This window comes from Anabrus simplex, chromosome 1 (assembly GCF_040414725.1).
Source record: "Anabrus simplex isolate iqAnaSimp1 chromosome 1, ASM4041472v1, whole genome shotgun sequence".
Lineage (NCBI taxonomy): Eukaryota > Metazoa > Arthropoda > Insecta > Orthoptera > Tettigoniidae > Anabrus > Anabrus simplex.
This window is the reverse complement of record NC_090265.1, coordinates 861735841-861756630: the sequence shown is the minus strand read 5'-3', so window position 1 is coordinate 861756630 and position 20790 is coordinate 861735841. Positions and strand designations below refer to the sequence as shown.

General features: G+C 37.9%; 2 protein-coding genes across 4 annotated transcripts in view; one reads left to right on the top strand and one right to left on the bottom strand.

Annotated features, from left to right (window-relative positions):
* The window catches only part of CycB3 (cyclin B3), a 177440-nt gene extending 163911 nt beyond the window's left edge, over positions 1–13529 (bottom strand). For 2 of the 3 annotated variants that reach the window (XM_067136461.2, XM_067136463.2), the window contains exons 1-2: positions 13473–13529; positions 12858–13037 (exon numbers count right to left, since the gene is read on the bottom strand). In XM_067136461.2, coding sequence (XP_066992562.1) covers positions 12858–13037 — 180 coding nt within the window. In that variant the 5' untranslated portion in view covers positions 13473–13529. Of the gene's footprint in view, positions 1–12857; positions 13038–13453 lie in introns of all 3 variants that reach the window. The other variant, XM_067136462.2, reaches the window with a different exon arrangement.
* A 362-nt stretch (positions 13530–13891) lies between these two features.
* The window catches only part of Pex1 (peroxin 1), a 288016-nt gene continuing 281117 nt past the window's right edge, over positions 13892–20790 (top strand). Inside the window, exons 1-2 of the mRNA XM_067136460.2 lie at positions 13892–14017; positions 14225–14446. Of these exons, the coding sequence (XP_066992561.2) occupies positions 13904–14017; positions 14225–14446 (336 nt within the window). The 5' untranslated portion in view covers positions 13892–13903. The remainder of the gene's footprint in view (positions 14018–14224; positions 14447–20790) is intronic.

Genomic DNA, 20790 nt, shown 5'->3' with positions numbered 1-20790 from the left:
AAACCAACAATAAGAACATGAATGTTTTATACAATACTTCACACATCAACAAGACCAGCAGTTTTTTAAAATCAGGAGTTTATAGGATCAAATGTAACACCTGTAAAAAAACCTACATCGGGCAAACCGGGAGAAACTTCACTATCAGATACCACGAGCACACTAACGCAATAAAATACAGCAAGTTTTCAGCCATCGGCCAACACATGCAAGATTATAACCATAATTTCACCAATATTGAACAAGACATGGACATCCTCGTATTAGCAAACAAGGGCCCTTTACTGAACATAATGGAAAATTACTACATACACCTAGACCAATACTTTAATGCCAGTCACAATCTCAATGAAATCTCAGAGAAACCCAACATACTCTTCGATCTATTTATCACTTTCCTCAGAAACAATAATGCAGCCAACCTAAACTCAATCCTAAATTTAATCAAAGGTACTTTTCCAAGACAATTACACTTTCTCCCGCACCCTTCAGCCCCACCTTAAGCCCTCTTCCTAAGCCATATTTCATTTCAATACAAGAACTTACTGATTTCCATGATTATAATTTTTACAACACCCCATTTATACTTTATTCTTTGTTAAAAACCTCTTATTATGTATATTCCTTGTATTATTAACTATTACCATAACATCTCATTTCACTTGTTATTCTTTAAAATAATATTGTCTTAGGATTTCGCCACAAATGATCTTTGCTCCAATACGGCTGATGATGACCCCTAGATGGGTCGAAACTAGTACCGTATAATTTTGTAATCTTGTGAATATATTGTATTGAAAAGGTGGAAACATTTAAGTTATTATTATTATTACTTATATATTGTTCAATAGGGACCAAAAACATGAAATTGTTAAGCAAGTTCAATGTTACTGGTGGGAAATCAAACAGGCATAAGCAGTGTAATTTTAAAAGACGATGACCTTGAAGGTGACTGGTGATTATTTGGGTTAGTATCTCTTAAAATATAAATTTCCATTCTTATATGAACTGAGACTATACTACTTAAGGTCACACTTCAAAAATAATACGTAGCTTTATCCTAGTCTAACATGTGGTGTTCATAATGTATATTTGCGAAAAATGTGCTGGCTCCTGATAAAAAGGAGCTGGCTACTGAATTATTTCTATTTTCTTCTACCCCTGGTGATGACCGAGAGACATATCTATGATCATTTGATTTTCTCAAAGTGAAAACTGTTTTTTTTGTTCTATGTTCTTTAATCTACGGAAAGGTCTTTGTTGTCAGTGAGAGTGTTGAATAACCCAGTGCACTTTATTGTGCTTGTAGCGTATTTCCCATTCCAATCAGATGTTAGACATTTATTTATTCAAAACCATTCTTTCCAACTTCGGACACTTTCCTTCGTGCACTCGTTTTCTTTTTCCGTTTCTATTTTGCTTCCACGTATTTTCAATTTTCTCTCGGTTAGCCACAATAGTGTTCAAAGCAGGTGCTAGTTTTAACGTTCGCGCCAACTCTATGCGCTTAAGATGTGGACTCCTTACTTCTTTGAGGAAATTTTTTCCTTCATTAGAGAGTCATTCCACGACCCTTTTCTTATCCATAGCTTGGCTATCACAAGTCAGATACTGTATGTACCGCGCTACTGCACTTCTCATGATTATCCTATTAGTCCATAAGCAGGCTGTCACACCACAAATAATCACTTCACTTCTTTATACCACTTCACACAATAAATTGAAGGTAATGCCAATAACTGTTCTTGTGATAAGATGATTTAAATCCGTGTGGTACAACTGAAGTTCAAATAAGTCTATAGTGTAGCAATGGCAGATCTTCGATAAGTAATTTGTGAGTGCCGTTAAGTAACAAGGCTTCCAGATACTGTAGGCCTATCCCATTAAAAAGTTATGTAAAGATGCAGGCAATGGTAAAGCGGTATACCATTCATACAAACGGCTAGTTTGACAGATGGAATGTTTTCATTATACACCGGCGTGTCTGTCTGAACCAATGCCGAGTACTGCCGAAGTTTCGTGTTCAAGATGGTAGCCAAAGGTGCGTAATCGTGTGTGACGAGTATAACCTTGCGAGAAATTCATGCTCAAACAAAGTGATCAGAAAACAGTTTAATTACCCAATGGTCAGAAACCTATGGCTTCAACTAACAATTATACAACTGTTTTAGGAAGAAAGTGATCTACTATAATATGTAGGTACTATAGCTACATACTGTAGCAAAAGAATGTCATCTGTTCTTCCGTGTTTTTCACATCCTTCAATAGACTCTTGTTACTTTAACAGGTTCCAGTAGGGAATTTATATTTGTTCTCTCAACTTTTTCACACATTTTAGTGCTCTCCTTTATCTGCTGAAATACTACACACACAATGTAAAATGTACTAATGTGTAAAGTGATACCATCTCCCTGTTGGGATAGTTTTTAATGGGATATTCAATAGTACGTTTACCCGCCTAACAATTTTTTTTTCCCCGTTGTCCCCACGAGAAACATACTAACGAGGTTTCATTGTATATATTAATGATGCAAATTCTAGTGCCTCTGCTGACACTGGTGTGCACAATGCCAGCGCCATGGTGACTACTTATTCATTGGACTCATAAAAATGTTTGTGCTTCATGTATTGACAGAAAAAGGAACTACACATAGATATACCATAATTTATATTAATATTACATGCAAAATACTACAAAATAACCCTCAAATAATTTTTCCATTCACATTCAAGAACAGTATTTTTTTCACTTTATTCACCGACAGTCTGTTAGTGAAAATTTACAAGCAAAATACTAAAAAATAACCCTCAAATAAATTTTCCATTCACATTCAAGAACAGTACTTGTTTCACTTCATTCGCTGACAGTGTTGGTGAAAACTTGACCAGCTTTCAGAAACACCTTCGGCAGGTGCGGATGTTGTTACAACACACAACTTCCGGACAGGTAAATAGTAAAGATTGGGATACGGAAGCTTTCTTCCCAACCACCACTTTAACGGTTCTGCCTGCCTAGTACGAAGAAGCATATGCCGTTATAAACATGTTGATTTGAATTATATACAACATTTACAAATATCTCACACTGCTATTTTCTGGCACAGCTCCACAAAGGGCTAGATTTTTGTCTATCTGCCATTCACACAGAATTCAAGACAAAGAAAAGCATACCGTGGCACGGTCCGGCAGCACTTGGTAGGATGGGGCGACCAGTAGGTGCTGTAGAAGCGGTCTGTCCTGGCGCACTACCACCGACACCAATCTGCGAAGCACTGGCCTGTACATGTCCACACACAATAGTGCTTTGTTCAGCAACAGTGCCAGCGGCCAGTGCCCACCAATCCGACATACTGTTTGATGTACTCGTGGAAAAGCAGACCTGATGTGTGTTCTTGTCCTTACTAACGGTATAAATAAGGTCAATATTGACGTTGCAAACGTTTTGCAGATTTATTTTTATGGCAGTGCCACTGGCACTGGTTCATGTTAAATCGTGGCACCGTGCCTACCGTGTCGTTTCTGGCATCGGTGTCAAAGCATGGTGCGAATGCCTTTCTTACATCACTAGTATAGAGGAGAAGGGGCAAGCTGACGATGAGCTTTCTTTTGACATTCTGCCAGAACATGACGCGTTTTACGGCTGCAATGTTCAAAGTTCTTGTTTAAATTTTTTTTTTCATAGAGTAGTAAAGTTTAATATTATGTAAATTCGTCATCTTGCCCCGTGCCCGGGGTAAGTTGACGAACATTCTTCTCAACAGTTTCAACAAGGAACTTCACTGAAATTTGTTAACCACACCATGAAAACTTGAAGTAACTTAATTTTAATTATGTACTACACAAGGACATACATTTCTAAAGAACGTACATTTGAAAAATGTTAAAATTAATAACTACTGTGGACTACATTGAATACAAGAACTCTGAAGAAAACAGTTTTAAACTGGAATATACTCAGCACACACGACAGAAACCGTTCACTACCTTGTAAACTTGAGCAGTCTTCATTCCACCACACTTTACAATTATCACACATTGATCCACTCTTCATTTAGAGCATGAATATAGGCTACTTTTATTCACCGTTTTTCATATTATCTTTCAGTTGTCACTGCTGGAGAGCAATCTTCCTCATAAAATATTTGTGGGTTTAAAGGGTCAATTCCACATGTTTCAAATCTTTCAATAGCTTTGCTCATAGTTGCATTACGAGACATCGGATTCTTTGACAGTATGCATTGCGGCTATCGTGCTTACTTCATCCCAGTCCCATCTATTTGTCTTCCGTTGATAATTTCTAGGTATTTCTGTAATTAACGTAAGGGTACAGGTGACTACGTGTAACCTATACCTGGCTTGAGGTAAGATGACGAATTCGTCAACTTGCCGCAGGCTACTTAGGAAGCGCTTTGCCCTTATGATAGAGAGACATTTTGTGATCAATATTCGGTTAACACTGAAGTAAGTTGGAAATACATTGACATTTAAAGAAAATAAGACTTAATTCATACTGTGAGCACACTAGTAGTAGAAGCTTCCTGCACATACCTCAGATATTTTAGTGTGAGAGCACCGGACAGATAACCCACTACCACTGCCTGTCACAGACTGAAAGAAATTTCCTTCTGTGTGTAAGTTATACGTGTGAGATATCGTTCACACGATAGCTAACTTAGTGAACACAATACTACAAAAGTTATGGTCGATTCGTCATCTTGTCCCGGTTTCCCCTATACATATATAAATGATGTGAGAAAAGAACTGGAATCAGAGAAGGCTTTATGCGGATGTTATTCTGTATAACCTAGAGTAGTAAGTTACAAGATTGTGAGCAACTGCAAAAAGACCTTTACAATGTTGAGAGATGGACAGCAGGCGATGGTAAGATTATGAACGGGGTTAAAAGTCAGGTTCGAGTTTCACTAATAGGAGAAGTCCTTTCAATTTTAATTACTGCATTGATGGGGCGAATGTTCCTTATGGGTATCACTGTAAGTACCTATGTGGTAATACAAGGTGTTCGGGTTAAAGGTATAATATAAAATTTAATAACTCGAAAAATAATGCAGATATTTATTTGCGGTTTGATTCTACAACTAGGGTAACTCAAAACGTTTTCTGTGTTCACTTGCGTTGGCAGTGGTATCACATGCGTTCACGAGAAGTGCACTAGTAACCATGTGGACTCCACAGCAGAAGGCGCTCTGTGTGCTTTTGCTCGCCGAGATAAAATCCGTTACACTAGTACAACGTAGATTTCGGCGTGAGTATGGACTGTTACCAACTGATGCTGTTCCCACTTCCGTAACTGTCATAAAATGGGACAGGCGCCTTTGAGAATCTGGGACCTTGCTGTCGATGTCGGGCCGCCATGCCAAGCATGCAGTTTCAGAGGATATAGTTGATTTAATCCGCGAGCCCTTGTAAGTCAATTCGACAAGCAAGTGGGCAGTTACCTCTTTCGACAGTACATGATGTCGTCCATAAAATGTTGCGCCTACGGGCGTACAAACTGCAGCGTTGCCAGAAAATCAAATCTCAGTACAGGCCGCTAAGGAAGGCATTTGCGGAGACAATTGTGGCAAAAATTGATGGAAACTAGGCATTCCTCGATTCGGTCTGCTTCTCGGACGAGGCTATATTCCATATTTCCGGCATGGCAAACAAGCACAATTGCTGCATATGGGGATCTGAACATCCCTCCACGTAGTGATAAGAGTTGGACCGGGACTCTCCCAAAGTGAATGTGTGATGTGGATTGTTGAAGGACAGGGTTACTGGCCCATTCTTCTTTGCGGAGCGTACGGTTAATGGAACACGTTACCTAGACATGTTGGAGCAGCATGTTGTGCCACAACTTCCTCGTGACGTGATCTTTCAGCAAGAAGGTGCACCATGCCATTATGTGAAAGGTATGAGGGATTTCTTGAATCATGAGTTCCCAGATCGCTGGATTGGGATAGGTAGTCCAATTGCTTGGCCCCCTAGAAGCCCCGACTTTATGCCACTTGATTTTTCCTGTGGGGGTTGGTCAAGAATCAAGTGTACCAGACACCAGTTTGTGATCTACCAGATCTGCGCCATCGCATTCATGCAGCTATGGCAAATGTCACACCTACAATGCTGCAGAATATTTGGAGAGAAGTGGAATACCGATTAGATGTCTGTCGCGCCACTAAAGGTGGGCATATCGAGGTTTATTAGGCATTAGAACATCAGCTCTAGCTCTATGCTACTCTGCAGGAGAATATGCTTCCCCGGTTTGGTACAGGTCAACTCAAACAAAGCAGTTGGACATCGCTCTAAACGAAAGCTGCAGGATCATTACTGGATGTTTGAAACCTACACCCATTGAAAGGTCCAACTTTTAGCTGGTATTGCTCCCTGTGAGATTCGTAGGGAGGTAGCAGCTAACAAAGAAAGGCTCCAATCATCATCTTCAGAAGCACACCCTCTCTATGGATACCACCCAGCCACACAGAGGCTAAAATCTAGAATATGTTTTCTCCGCACATCAGTTAACCTTGAGGGGAAAGCAGAGAATGCTAGGGTGAAAATGTGGATAGAGCCGAAGGAAAGTCTTCCACATGGACACCAGGAAAAGTGGACAGTATGGAAAACCCTTAACAGACTACGCACAGAAGTCGGCAGAACAAAAGTAAATTTGTGGAAGTGGGGTTTCTCAAGTGATACATCACTTTGTGATTGCGGAGAGCAGCAGACGATCCAACATTTATGTCAGGGTGTTTTATGTCCTTCAATGTGCACTATGAAAAACTTGATTGCAGCCTCCCCCAACGCTATTGACGTCGCCCAACACTGGGCAAGAATTATTTAGCTCTTGAACTGTTGCTTTATCAGTGACTGTATAATAGACTTTTATATCTGTATAGTAGGAATGTAAATGGTTTTTTTTTTTTTTTTTTTTTTTTTTTTAATACTGTGACTGTATAATAGACCTGTATATCTGTATAGTAGGAATGTAGATATCATGTTTTTTTAATACTGTGACTGTATAATAGTCTGTATATTTGTATAGTAGGAATGTAGATATGTTCCTTAAATATCTGTAAGTAAGGTTGATACTTCTGATGCGAATAAAGGTATGTAAACGAACATTTTGAGTTACCCTACTTGTAAAACAAATCGCAAGTAAATATCTCCACTACTTCACAAAATATTAAATTTAATATTATTATACCTTTAACCCAGACACCTGGTATAACCCTTTCAGACCGTGTACGCACAATTGTGCGGGTTCTTATTTTATTTATGTCTGAGCTTATTTGACGTTTTCTTGGCGCTAGACCGGACTGCAGTGCTTGTGCAGGACATGTAGCATGTACTTCAACTGTTTTTATTTAGTACTTGACCACCAGGGGGCAGGAAGAAGAGTTTAAAAATACAGTTCATTAGGAATATGGCAGGAAGCAGTAATGCCTAAAGTAAGTATTTATTTATTTATTGCATTCATATTAATCTAGAAGCTTTACTGAATATCAGAATATAATCAATGAAGTGTGTAGATTATGTAGCAAACGTAAATTGTGAACTTACAACATCGTACGTAATACCATGAGGTTTTGAATGTTGATACACACAAATGTGCGGGCTAGGTTTCGTTACAGCCAATGCATGCAGGAGTGCTGGGTGCTGTCACAAAAAGGACTGTGAAAGAAAAACTCTTACTCTACATGAGAAATGTAATGTATAAGATTTTAATTGCTTAAAATCGTTCCACACTGTAAAATAGAACATTTAATCATGTACATGCGCATATTTACATGTACTGTGTTGAATTTTTTAAATTTTTTGCAAGTAGTGAATGAAGTCCTGACACGCACAATTTTTGTGTGGGTTCTGTTTTTCAGCCGATAGTTCTTATTTTGTAAAATAAACTGTAAAAACATGTATTTAAGAGCATTTTAGTAAGTTTTTTACGTTTAGACACCTCCAGATTTCTTTCAGGTCTGACGACAAGCTGCTGCTGCTGCTGCCAAAAGGGCAGTAATAGCAAAAGTCCTCAATGTGGAAAATGTAACGTTTACTTGTGTTTGAACGAAGATTTAATTGTTTTAAATTAATCCCCACTGTAAAATAGAACATTTGATCATGTACATATGAATATTCACATGCATTGAGGTAATTTTTCTTTTTTGTAAGTAGTGAAGCAAGTCCTGACACGCACAATTGTGCGGGTGCTTTTTTTTTTTTCAGATGTTAATTTTTATTTTGTAGAATAAACTAAAAATATATGTATTTAAGAGCATTTGTCAGTTTTTGACATACAAACAAAAATCCACACCGCCAGTTTTTGTCAGGTCTGAAAGGGATAAGGGAAGATCTTCATTGGGGTAATCTCATAAATGGGATTGTAAATAAAGGGTACAGATCTCTGGACATGGTTATGAGGTTTTAGTAAGGATGTAAAGGAGAGGGCATATAAGTGTCTGTAAAAACCTAACTAGGGTACCTAGGGTTCCAGGGCATAGGATCCTCACCAGAGTTACTATATTTAAGAATTTTTTTTTTTGCTAGGGGCTTTACGTCGCGCCGACACAGATAGGTCTTATGGCGACGATGGGATAAGAAAGGCCTAGGAGTTGGAAGGAAGCGGCCGTGGCCTTAATTAAGGTACAGCCCCAGCATTTGCCTGGTGTGAAAATGGGAAACTACGGAAAACCATTTTCAGGGCTGCCGATAGTGGGATTCGAACCTACTATCTCCCGGATGCAAGCTCACAGCCGCGCGCCTCTACGCGCACGGCCAACTCGCCCGGTATATTTAAGAATTAAGTCCAAAGAAAAGCAGCTCGTTTGTTCTGGGTAATTTCCGACAAAAGAGTAGCATTACAAAAATGTTGCAGTTTGGGCTGGGAAGAAAGGAGATGAGCTGCTCAACTATGGGTATGTTCTGAACTGCCAGTAGAATGACATTAGTAGAAGAATAAGTTTGAGTGGTGTTATTAAAAGTAGGAATTCAAGAGAACAAACTGGGACAAATATTCGTTTATAAGCAGAGGAGTTAGGGATTGGAATAATTTACCAAATGAAATGTTCAATAAATTTCCAAATTCTTTGCACTCATGTAAGAATAGGCTAGGAAAACAAACTGGGAATCTGCCACATGGGCATGCAGATCAATGTTGATTGAATGATACTACAGGGAGATTCGCTACACCCCCTGCACTACACAGCTGGTGCAAGCCAAATATGCACACCTCCAGTAGTCATGTACCTATACGCTGACTACATAGTTCTCGCTTGGACATGTAGGAAAGGACTACATCATCATCCTAAACCACCTCCAGTTTCCCGGGTATGGTATATGAGCCTCCTCCATCTCATCCTGTCCTTGTACCATTCTTCCTCCACCAACTTGTCCCAATCATGACCTCTCAGCAGTACATCGCTCTTAACTAAATCTATCCATTTCCTTCGTGGCCTTCCCACGGGTTGTCTTCCTTCTACCTTTCTGTCAAATTCCTTCCTTGCAGTTCTGTTTACTGGCACCCTCTTCATGTGACCAAACCACTTCAGTCTTGATATCTGAATCTTATTGAGGAGAGAATCGTCTTCTCTAATTTTTTCATTCCTAATCTTGTCTTTCCTGGTTTTCTGGATCATAGTGCGTAGGAATTTCATTTCAGCTGCCTGAAGTTTGGAATTATCTCTATTGGTCAGTGTTGTGGTTTCGAGACTGTATGTATGAATTGGTGTATAATAGGACTTGTACAATGTCATTTTTGTTTTCATGGGTATTTGCTCATCCCACAGCAGGTGCCTAAGGACTACAAGACTCTGTAAATAAACTTCAAACTTGGACAAGTAACAATGAGTTTACCATAAACCCACGGGTGGCCCAGATTGGTTGCGCGGTAGATGTTAGTTTTCCCTCGTCCTGCTCTTGACGTCATCACAGGAGCACCGCGACTGTGTAGCATACAACCGTACGTGTATCTCATTTCGTTGTTTATATATGTTTGTCTTACAAAGAAAGGATTTCCACGTAATAACTATACGTAATTTCTTTCCGTATATTGCTGTTGGTTTATATAGTGGCCTGCTGTATTTTGCGTAGTATGTGTGTCGTACTTCGTTCCTGTGAGATCTCTGTTAAGTTGCTATGTTTCGTGCAGTGAGGTGCACTTACTTTCTTTTATTTAGTTGCGTGAACAGTGAAATAGTAGCAGGAGTGAAATGTATGTGTTCATAGTACAGTATCGTTGTGATAGAAAACCGTGCCGTTAATGATTCACCATAATCTACAGCAACACCTGATTGTTCAGCAGAGATTTCGGTACCTCGCCGGCTACATCGCCTACCGCGAAGGAAAATATGACATGTCAATGGGAAGTCCCACTGGGGAAATCCTTTCCATTTCTTCTGGTACAGCCCCTGTGGGATGGACAGAAGCGTTATCTGGGGGAGGTCTACTCGTTCCATCAGAAGAATGGTAAACCAAATAAAGGAATTTGAGTTAACTTTCACGGACACTCACAGAGGTGATGAACTGTGACGCATACCTAATATTATACGCAAAGTGTGTCAAATAATTGGCAGTAAATTCCCCGCTGTACCACCAGAAATAGTAAAAATGTATGTTAGAACGAGAATACTTATACACATAAGACAAATGAACATTCGGGCATGAACTAAAAAATCCATAGCTGCTCATCGGCGAAAGGCACGACAGTGGATTTCATCTTCAAAAGCAACCACTTCATGACATCTAATCTCACAGGTATGACTGCGTTCTAATTAAGTGTTCTCCTGTTCTTTCTTATTGTTTAATTTTTAAAAAGTAGACTATTTATGCGGAGCCTCCGTGGCTCAGACGGCAGCGCCTCCGTCGGCTTCTCATCACTGGATACCGTGGTTCAAATCCCGGTCACTCCATGTGATATTTGTGCTGGTCAAAACTGAGGCGGGACAGGTTTTTCTCCGAGTACTCCGGGTTTCCGTCATCTCTCTCCATTATCATTTCATAGCATTTATCAGTCATTAATAAATCACTTTGGGAGTGGCGACCCCATTGTAATAATAGCCTATAGGCCTATATGGTTCATTCATTACATCCCTGACCCGGTCAAAAACGGGAAAACAGGTTGTAGGTTTTCCAGGACTATCTATACATGGTTTCGAATATGAACTTACTTCTGCTGCTGTTATAATATGTGTTAAGCTTGAAACTCGATACCTGCAGAAGCGAGTCAGTATATCGTATGTTAGCATATGGTAGTTCCATCACGGAAGTTCTGCTGTAAAGATTTAATATTACGAACATTTCATATTTATGCTTACAGATTTGAGAGCGCGTGACCTTTAAATTAAATAGAGGAACTTGGAAATGTTAATAAATTTCAAGCGTTGGTCAGTGTGCCGTCACGTTACATTTACGCCTTATTCGTAATAGAAATAATGAAAAGTTACTATCCTGTACTTTTTTCAATCTTATAACAGCAGTAATCTTTATGTATGGTCTACAATTAGTTCTGTAATGTTTGCTAATATGAGATTCCTACCGATTTGCGCGCTCAGGGCTCGGCTGCTTTGCTCCTACTGTGACGTCATTTCGTTAATCAATAGCAGCTCGTCTCGCGTTGGGCCCAACCTTTAGTAGTGTTTAAGAACCTTGCCATAAACCAATCAAAGACAGTACAAATAATCTTCAGGGAAGGAGGAAGAACAATCTGAAGACACTATGTTGCTACACAATGAGTCGATAAAATTTACAAACGCTTTCATATATTTAGGAGTAACATTTCAAACAACAGACAAATCATTTAACCTTCAAATTAAAGAAAGTGCAACAGACAGAATACATGACATTTCAAACATCACACAGTCATCACTACCATCTGCTGTGAACTTATTCAACGCCTAGAAATCACATGGATCAATCTCAAATACAACAATCTAAAGACCACTGAATGTGTGAAATCGAGATCCCTGAAAGCAACACTGGGAGTCTCAAAGTACACTCCCTCCAGACTAGCATACGAGCTCGCCAGAGAAACATTTCTCATAGAAGAATTACGCACCAGGCTCGCACTACCTTCTACACAAGAAACTCAACTAAGAAGGGCCAGATAAAGAAGAAAGCTAAGATAAGAATCAGAAGTCTATACAACTGATCCCATGATTAACTGAAAATGGGCAGGACCAAACAAATTATGCAGTACTATAACAAGACCAGCAGCGCAAAATTTCATTAAAATAGACCACACAGACCGAACTTTGCACGAGACCAGAATGCCACAAACCATCGCAGGATTGTGTTTGTAAACTATGTAACAAAGAGTGTGCAAAGATACCATTCCAGTGTAAGTGTGAACAGAACGGTATCACTACTGGCAATGGAATATTAGCATAGAGAATTCATTGAAGTCTGTCTAATGAATATTTATATGCATTTATCACATATAAAAAAAGCAGATTGTGTTCGAACATAGGACTGCATAAATACCAGTCCAACTCCTTACCACTATGCCATAATAATGGCATGCAGTTGACATCAGGCCACGTCAGACTGTAGCCCAACAACATGCAACATTATGTATCTCCGAATACTAGTCATGGGCACTTATAAATAGTGTACAGGTGTCAAAAGAGAAAACTGTTTGTGCCTCTGAACATAAGTACACTATACTTCGGCATTAATTTCTAAGGAGCACACAGCATAGGCTATTTATTAAGATATATATGAACATATAGACTATATTGCTTTTGCGAAGCAGGTAGCAACATTTTGACAGAAGGTGGAAATGCAGGTTAAAACATGTACAAAGATAAGAGGTACGCCAAGCCAGCAGTAAATGTTTACAACACAAAAACTTCCAAATAATTGTGACTTACATTATTAGTAAGATCTCCAAAAGCTGATCTCTTGGTGGTTCTCTTCTGAATTGGAGACGCTTCAGCTTTTCTTTTCTCCATTGCTACTTCAAGAACATTAGGTCTAGACAGGGCAGCCTGGCTCCGGGTCTTCCGGACTGGAGCAATAGACTTCTGTTGATTTGCCTTGACTGGTCCCATCTAAAAGCCAATTTTGACATTCGTTAATTCAAGTTTGAATCTAGGTATATCTAAAATAGAAGATAAGTCACAACATAAAATGATCTAGGCACAAAGTCGAATACTAAGAAACACAAAAATGCTATAGAAATGCTTTACCACAGCCAAGTTAAAATACAGTTAACTAACACGCTGAAGAGAGAAAAATAAGTACTGAAAAGAAACGTCACTCTGATTTCCTAATAGACTTAAATTTAGGGCTATACTAAAACTTCAGTTTAAACCAAGCTCGACAAAATTAAAGAACTCAATCGAACCGTTACAACGCCCATTTAAATGTCGAGCAATCTCATCGTCTATTTTTACATCATTCATGAATAAATCCCTCCATTAACATTACATTTTAAAAAATTAGAACTCCCGAAAACTTCGTCTACCTGAATAAATTTAAAATACCTGTCCCTTTTTGTTGTATGCGTGCAGAATGAAGAATTGAATTGCTGAATGCACGTTTCTGACAATAGGACGCCGATTCAAAGATATTACTCGACAGTTGAAGGCTTGCCCTATTGGAGGATACAAAATGACGTTGAAAAGCAGCAGCCAATTGGCAATTAAACTTAAAAGAACAGTTGAAAAACACATTTAAGAGCGGAAGTGATGAATAGGTCAAATAGCTCTTTAAATAAAATTGTCTAATATTTTAGAAGTGAGATAAATTGAAATTAATGAAGAATTCTTTCTTCATTAACATTGAAATATTACTAGTAAAATTTCCAATATATGTTCCATGTTCAATACTAAATCTTTATCATTTCAACAATAAACTAATCAGCTGATTGATGTAAACACAAGGCAATCACATGGTTCCATCATCACATGGAGTAATGCCTTACGGAATGAAGAAAGAGCCATTTACGGTCAAATACATTTCAGTTAATAACTGCTCTCTCTGTTTTTCTGCCCATTGCCTGAAAAGATTTGACGAACTTAGATCATATGTAAGTAATTTATGTGATGATAAAATGGTATAGTGAAATGTCATAGTCATATTAACGCTCGTTAACTTCCCTATTAAGTTTGAATGTTATTCATGGCCGCACAGGATAGCTCTTAAATAATATTTTTTTTTGTATTTCGTGGTGTAAGCTTAATAACAGAAGCACGTTGTGGTAAACTATCTCTTTAATCTTGCAATTAACTTTCAGACAACCGTTGTGAAAGTTTTGTACGGATTCAACAAATTTGCCTACTTCTCATGGAGTCTCCAGCCCATGAATTTGGAAGATTCTTCTGTGGGTGTAAGTGCTACGTACGCTCGAGTACTCGGCCTCCAGAATGAAGAAACAGTTTTTCTATCTTTACATCGAGTAGAACCAGTGAGCAAAATAGTAGTTTCACCTGTGACATATGATGACTGGGACATTCTTGTAAGTATTATTAATATGATGGTTTCTTCCTTATTTATCTTCCTTTTTGTAGACTTGGTGATGTGATGAATGAAGAAAACACGGAATTGGATCTTCTTTGGACAAACATAAATCTTTGATATTTTCCTTTATTATATTTACTTTAATACACTGCAAAACATAACGACACTGTTCCCAGCATAAGCTAAATCACATTATTTGCAAGTGTGAATCATATAAAGTAAAGCAGTATGAAACATGTCATCACAGCTTGCTCAAGCCGGCCCATAGCATCAAAGGAAATGGTCCCATTTCTCAGTTTTACGCGTTCTCCATTTTAAGTCTTGTCACATAGCCGAAGGTGTGACGATAATTTTGAATTAGGCCTATGTCTCGAATGGAGGCAGGCTATCTTGGGTTAGTCGTAACTCGAGTCCAATAGAAGATTTTTTTTGCATACAAATTTTTATTATATATTTCATTACATCTGAAATCCAATAGATGATGTCAGATCACAAGTCGAAGAATGATGATAGTATTATTCAAAGTTCCAGGTACGTGATACCTAATGTATTTGCAGCTCTTATGATACTCTGATAACTTCTGAATAATAAGAATTGTTAAAGATGAAAGGTACAGATGATTTATTAGAAAACGAAGTGAAATCCTCCCAACATACAAGCTACAGGAGATCTGCTCGTACACAGGTTACATTGATATTTAGTGTATAGCCTCTGGCGTGACCTAGTGGCCTGGTAGGAAGTTCTTCTCCTTTGAAGAGTGGACTGCTATGGTCATCAGTTAAATCAATTAGTGTTTATGATATCGCACATATTGCTATTGGCTAATAATCAGCACATAATTTAGTACAATACATACATTCAACTTAATTATTTCCTCATTGAGAAGGATACCGACTTGGTTCATAACCGAAAACAGATCCGCCTTGAGAAGGAGGCTGATTCGAGTCATATAGCTGATGGGATCTAATGAATAACATATAAATTATACTCGTGTGCAAGAGTTGCTTGGGTGGTTATTCCACACTTCCCTTATTCTAGACAGAAATTGCAGTTTCTTAAAAACTTCAATTTTTGTATGTTGACTATAATTCTCTTTTCTTAATTGTTAATCAGGTTCTATTTCTTTTCATTATTCATGAAGTCTATAAATTTTGTTGCTGAGGACACTGATTGTACTGGAGTCGATCTCTCAGTTTTTACTTGTGGAACTTCCATTAGACCTTCTTGTTGTAATTGGATTTGTGGAATACTTTCAAGTGATTAATTTGATTTACTCTTGAATTTGATTTTAGTACAGAATTTGTTTTGAATCTTTGCACCATTTTTTAGGAGAACATAGATTAAATAACCAAAAGCTTAACTTGCAGCAGAAAGAGCAACAGCAACATCCACAAAGCCAAATGCATATATAGGGTTATTCTAAATGATTATCAGGGTTTTGTGATTTTTTTAAAAAAACATGGAAAACGTACCATTTTGATTGTTTCAGTAACGGTTAGACAAACTCTCAAAGTTTTGTTTTGCATCAACTTTAGTACGTAAGTTACCACCAGATGGCAGTAATAGCAGTGTTTAACAAAATGGCGGTTAGCAATAAGGAGAAAGCTTTTTGTACTCTTGAATTTCATCAACACCGATCCGTTACCAGAGTCCAGCACCATTTTCGGACAAAATAGGGAAGGAGCCCCCTTCCGACAACTCTATTCACAGATGGTACGCACAATTTGTGGATACGGGTTGTTTGTGCAAAGAGAAAAGCAGTGGGCGTCCCGCTGTGTCAGAAGCGGATGTGAATCGGATTAGGGGCGTTTATCTCCATAGTCCTAAGAAATCAACTACGAGATGTAGAAGGGAACTGCAAGTTCCTCAAACCACAGTATGGCGTCTGTTACGAAGGCACCTAAAGGTAAAGCCATATCGCCTACAATTGTGTCAAGCTCTAACAGCTAATGACAAAGCCCTACGTTTCAACTTTTGCATGGCACTGCAGGAACGGATTGAAGAAGATGGTTTTCTTGACAGAGTAGTTTTCAGTGACGAAGCTACTTTTCATGTAAGTGGAAAGGTAAACAAACAAAACGTTCGCATTTGGGGTGCAGTGAACCCCCATTGTTATGTGGAACATGTGTGAGCTCTCCTAAGGTGAATTTGTTCTGTGATGTTTCAAACACGAAGGTCTATGGCCCGTTCTTCTTCAATGAACAGACAGTAACAGGGCTGACTTACCTGGACATGCTCACAGAATGGCTGTTACTCCAGTTGAGTGACAAGGATGATTACGTACTGCAACATGATGATGCACCACCTCATTTTCACAGGGAGGTTAGAGCACTTTTAAACCAAGAACTTTCACAATGATGGATGGGTCACTGAACGGAAGGTGATCTGATGCTCTTACAATTTCCACCACGTTCACCAGATCTTACACCATGTGATTTTTTCCTGTGGGGATATGTTAAAGATCAGGTATTTGTTCCTCCTCTACCAGTGGATATTCAGGAAGTGAAGCAGCACATCCAAGTCGCCTTCGAAAGCATCACCGCTGCCATGTTGACTCGTGTGTGGGAAGAGATGGACTATCGAGTAGATGTGTGTAGAGTGACACAAGGCACACATATCGAGCATTTGTAATGTATGTTAAAATACCTTTGAGTTGCAGTACACAATAAAACAAGATTCATATTCCTACGTTAATTGCACTGAGAGTTATGTATTTTTGTAACCCCGACAATCATTTAGAATAACCCTGTAAAGAAAAAAAAGATTACACATGTATATACCATGACGTACCAATTCTTCTCCAACAATAGGTTCAATGTTCTTCTCTAATTTCTTGTTATTTTGTGAATTTATTAATTAATCTATCTTATAACTAGCCATGTCTTAATCATTCAATGATACTATATTTGACAGAGGGAGGTTCAAAGGGGCATCTTTTATATTAATCTTTTATAGTTCACGAAAAAATAGCAGACAAGATTAATACACGTGTAGAAGTTGCCCTGAAAAGTTTAGTGAATATTGCATAAATAGGAGGTTATCAAAAAAAAAAGATATTCTACAAGGGTTAAGTGGCATTAGAACCTGTTTCATTGATATGAAAACCGTTCTATAAGCTACATTAGGAATGATTAAATTGAGAATACCCGAAACAAGGTTAGGAGAAATCAAATTGTTGACATGCAAGGAGAATTGCAAGCTGTCCACATCATGGCCTTATCGATGAGTATCGATCGATTAGGTGGCTTTTTAGATTAATTTGTTGATGCAAGGAGAAAACTCATCTACAGGAGAAGTAGCACCGTCTGTCAATATCATGGAGCAACAAACTAATGGCAGTCAACGTCTATCGACTTCTGATGGTCACCTGTCTCAGGCGCTATATTTAACTAATTCAACTAACTAGATACAGATGTCATCACCTATGCAATACATAAACACAATTAAAGAAAAAAACAACTTAACATGTATAAAAAAGGACGTACAATTTATAATGGACTTACATTAAATAAGCAGAATGTACTAATAAAATGTCTATAGGCCGAAATACATTGACAATTACTGATATAAACACACGAAATGTTAATGAGAAGCCATTTCACGCAAGCAACGGGGAGAGCTATCACAATATCAACCAGAGAGATTCACAAGATAAAACAACACACACACGAGGAAGCAAAAGACATTTTAAGCAAGTAAAAACCATCTTTGGGACAGAAGTACTAGAAAACAATGAACTTGAATCTGCAGAAAAGAAGGCATGGGTATATTTAGGTAACCTAAAGAAAAACACTACTACAAAAAATGTAAGACGTTTCCTCGAGAAGAAAAGAATCTAAGATAGTATAGATTGCGAAGAACTACTGAGCCAGGGAGACAAAAAGGCCTTCAAAGTAGGATTTCTGTTCAGTTTCCTCGGGGACACAAAATGACCAGATTTCTGGACAAAAGGAGTAAGGGTAAGAAGATTTCGTTTTCGAAAGATTCGATACAGCAGTGGTGCAGAATTATAATAAGCACACAAATGTTGTACTATGGAAGGTTTACAAAATGCAATACCATTTATCCCAACAAAAACAATATATGATGCTATCATATTAACAGAAACCCTTCTTACAGAAGATTATACTATAAAAGGATTCTGTGGAATCCACGCTTTTGCTCACCAATCCTTACGTTGACCAGCAGGAAGTGTTTCCATCTTCCTTAAACCTTCTGTAGGATTTATAAAGGAAGTAATAAGAGATGAAAACACAGTTATAGTTAAAACAAATCTTACAATAATAGGCATATATGCTCAACCTCAGATGAGTGTAGAAGATGTCATTGAACGAATAACGAAGCTTTAACACGAATGGTCATTGATAAACGAGTAATTGTTGCAAGCACGAATTGATAAACTGAGCTATAAAACAGATTTAATCCTGGATACACTAGAAGGAGGATATAGCCTCATTAACAAAACTGACATCTTACCATACATAGCGCCGAATGGCACTAGTGCAATAAACCTTGTATTGTTCAGAGAAAAAGGCATGAAAGTAACAGGAAACACTTTGGACATCAGTAATAACACCACTAAGAAAATATATACCAGTTATAAAAACTTTTGATTTTAGTCAACCATTATCTGCAATCAATCTTGTGGCGACCAGAATATCTAAGAAATTAAATATGGAGAAATTGAAAGAAAATTTTAGGAAAATAGAGGAAGCAACACTTCTAATACAGCAACATCAAATAATAGAAGCAGTAGAACTATGCACAGCAACAACAACAACAACTTTGCAATCATGTCAAACACTGATAAAGGATAGGAAATCACAACCGTGGTTTGACAGAGAATGCTATGATGAATGGAAGAAGATCCTATCAGCACTACATCAAGCCAAAACCACAATGCAAAAACATGATTTATCATTATAAGCCCAACAAAGAAAGTTGTACAATGTTTTAATTAAACAGAAAAAAGCAGACCGCATAGATATAGATGCCAGAAGACAAGCAGAACTTGTTCAAAAAGATCCTTTGATAGCACTCGGAAAACCAAGACCACCTACAATAAAGTAGGGTAGCATCCTGCTTCATGAATTTACCGAGCTCAGAACATTTTACCAAGATGACGATGGTTAGACTCAGTTTCTAATGATTTAAGAGGTATAGATATAAATGAGGCCACAGCACTAGTTGCAAATAGAGGATTATGGCGACGTTTAGTAAGTTGACAGAGGCTTGCAGACTGAACGCTGAAAGACATTACAGTCTTAATGATATATGTATGTATGTTTTTAAAGGCATTTTTAACAGCATATACTAGATAGGGTCCTTGTGTGTATATATTGTTGGTTGAATTAATGAAAGTAGTTCAGAAGATGAGAAGGGTGTTAACATTGCTGATTCTGGCATTGTCTGTTGCATGAGTTTTTTTGATTTTCTGAATAGTAATAATTTGTGATTGAAGAATACCATTCTGAGCATGCAAGTATAGGCCTACATCTAGTAATAATTCAAATCTGTGTTGACATTCTTCGATTCCCCATTCAATTTGTTTTATTAATTAATTTAATACAAGGCTATCATCAATTTCTTTAACTCCATGGCTTGCGTTTTTATCTCCGTACTTCTATAAAATATTATTAATTTTCTTTTCATTTGTTGACACATCCTTTAACGTCGTATTCATCATAATGATAGTTGATTTCAGAACTACCAACTGTCCTGAAGCTATTCTTAAAAATTCTTTATGATCTTTTCCCATGGACTCTATATGTTCGAAGTTAGTAATTACTTCATCTTCCGTAGCTGTTCCGAATAAGAAATTTTAAGATTTTACCTCTGACATCGAATAAATCTTGCTTTTGCCTTTCTGAACTTGAGTCATTTCCCATAAAATCTATTAATATATCTCTCACCCTATATGCTTTTTAGATTGAAAATGAGGAATACTTGGTTGACAATCTGTATATGCGAACCAGGCCTGATTTTTTTACCCTATTAGGGCCTACATATATTATTAAGATTTATAATTCGAGCCTTAGTTTTCCTCCATAGAATTTTTATGGGTCTTAAAACTCCATATGTTACAAAACTCCGTTCTGTAGGATAAAAATATGCGTCCCCTATGTGATCAAATTAAACACCTGTTTGACTTCTGATTTCAGTAATGTGTGAACCTTTGCTAAGATCATTTAGTTCTTTTTCTGGGTTGAACCGTGTTGTTGTTTCCTGTACATTACGTACAGTTTGCCGCCGTTTCAAGAATATCCTCCCCGTAAAGGTTTCATATATTAGAAGTCCTCCTCTGCGAACCATGTGACCTTGCCGCGGTGGGGAGGCTTGCGT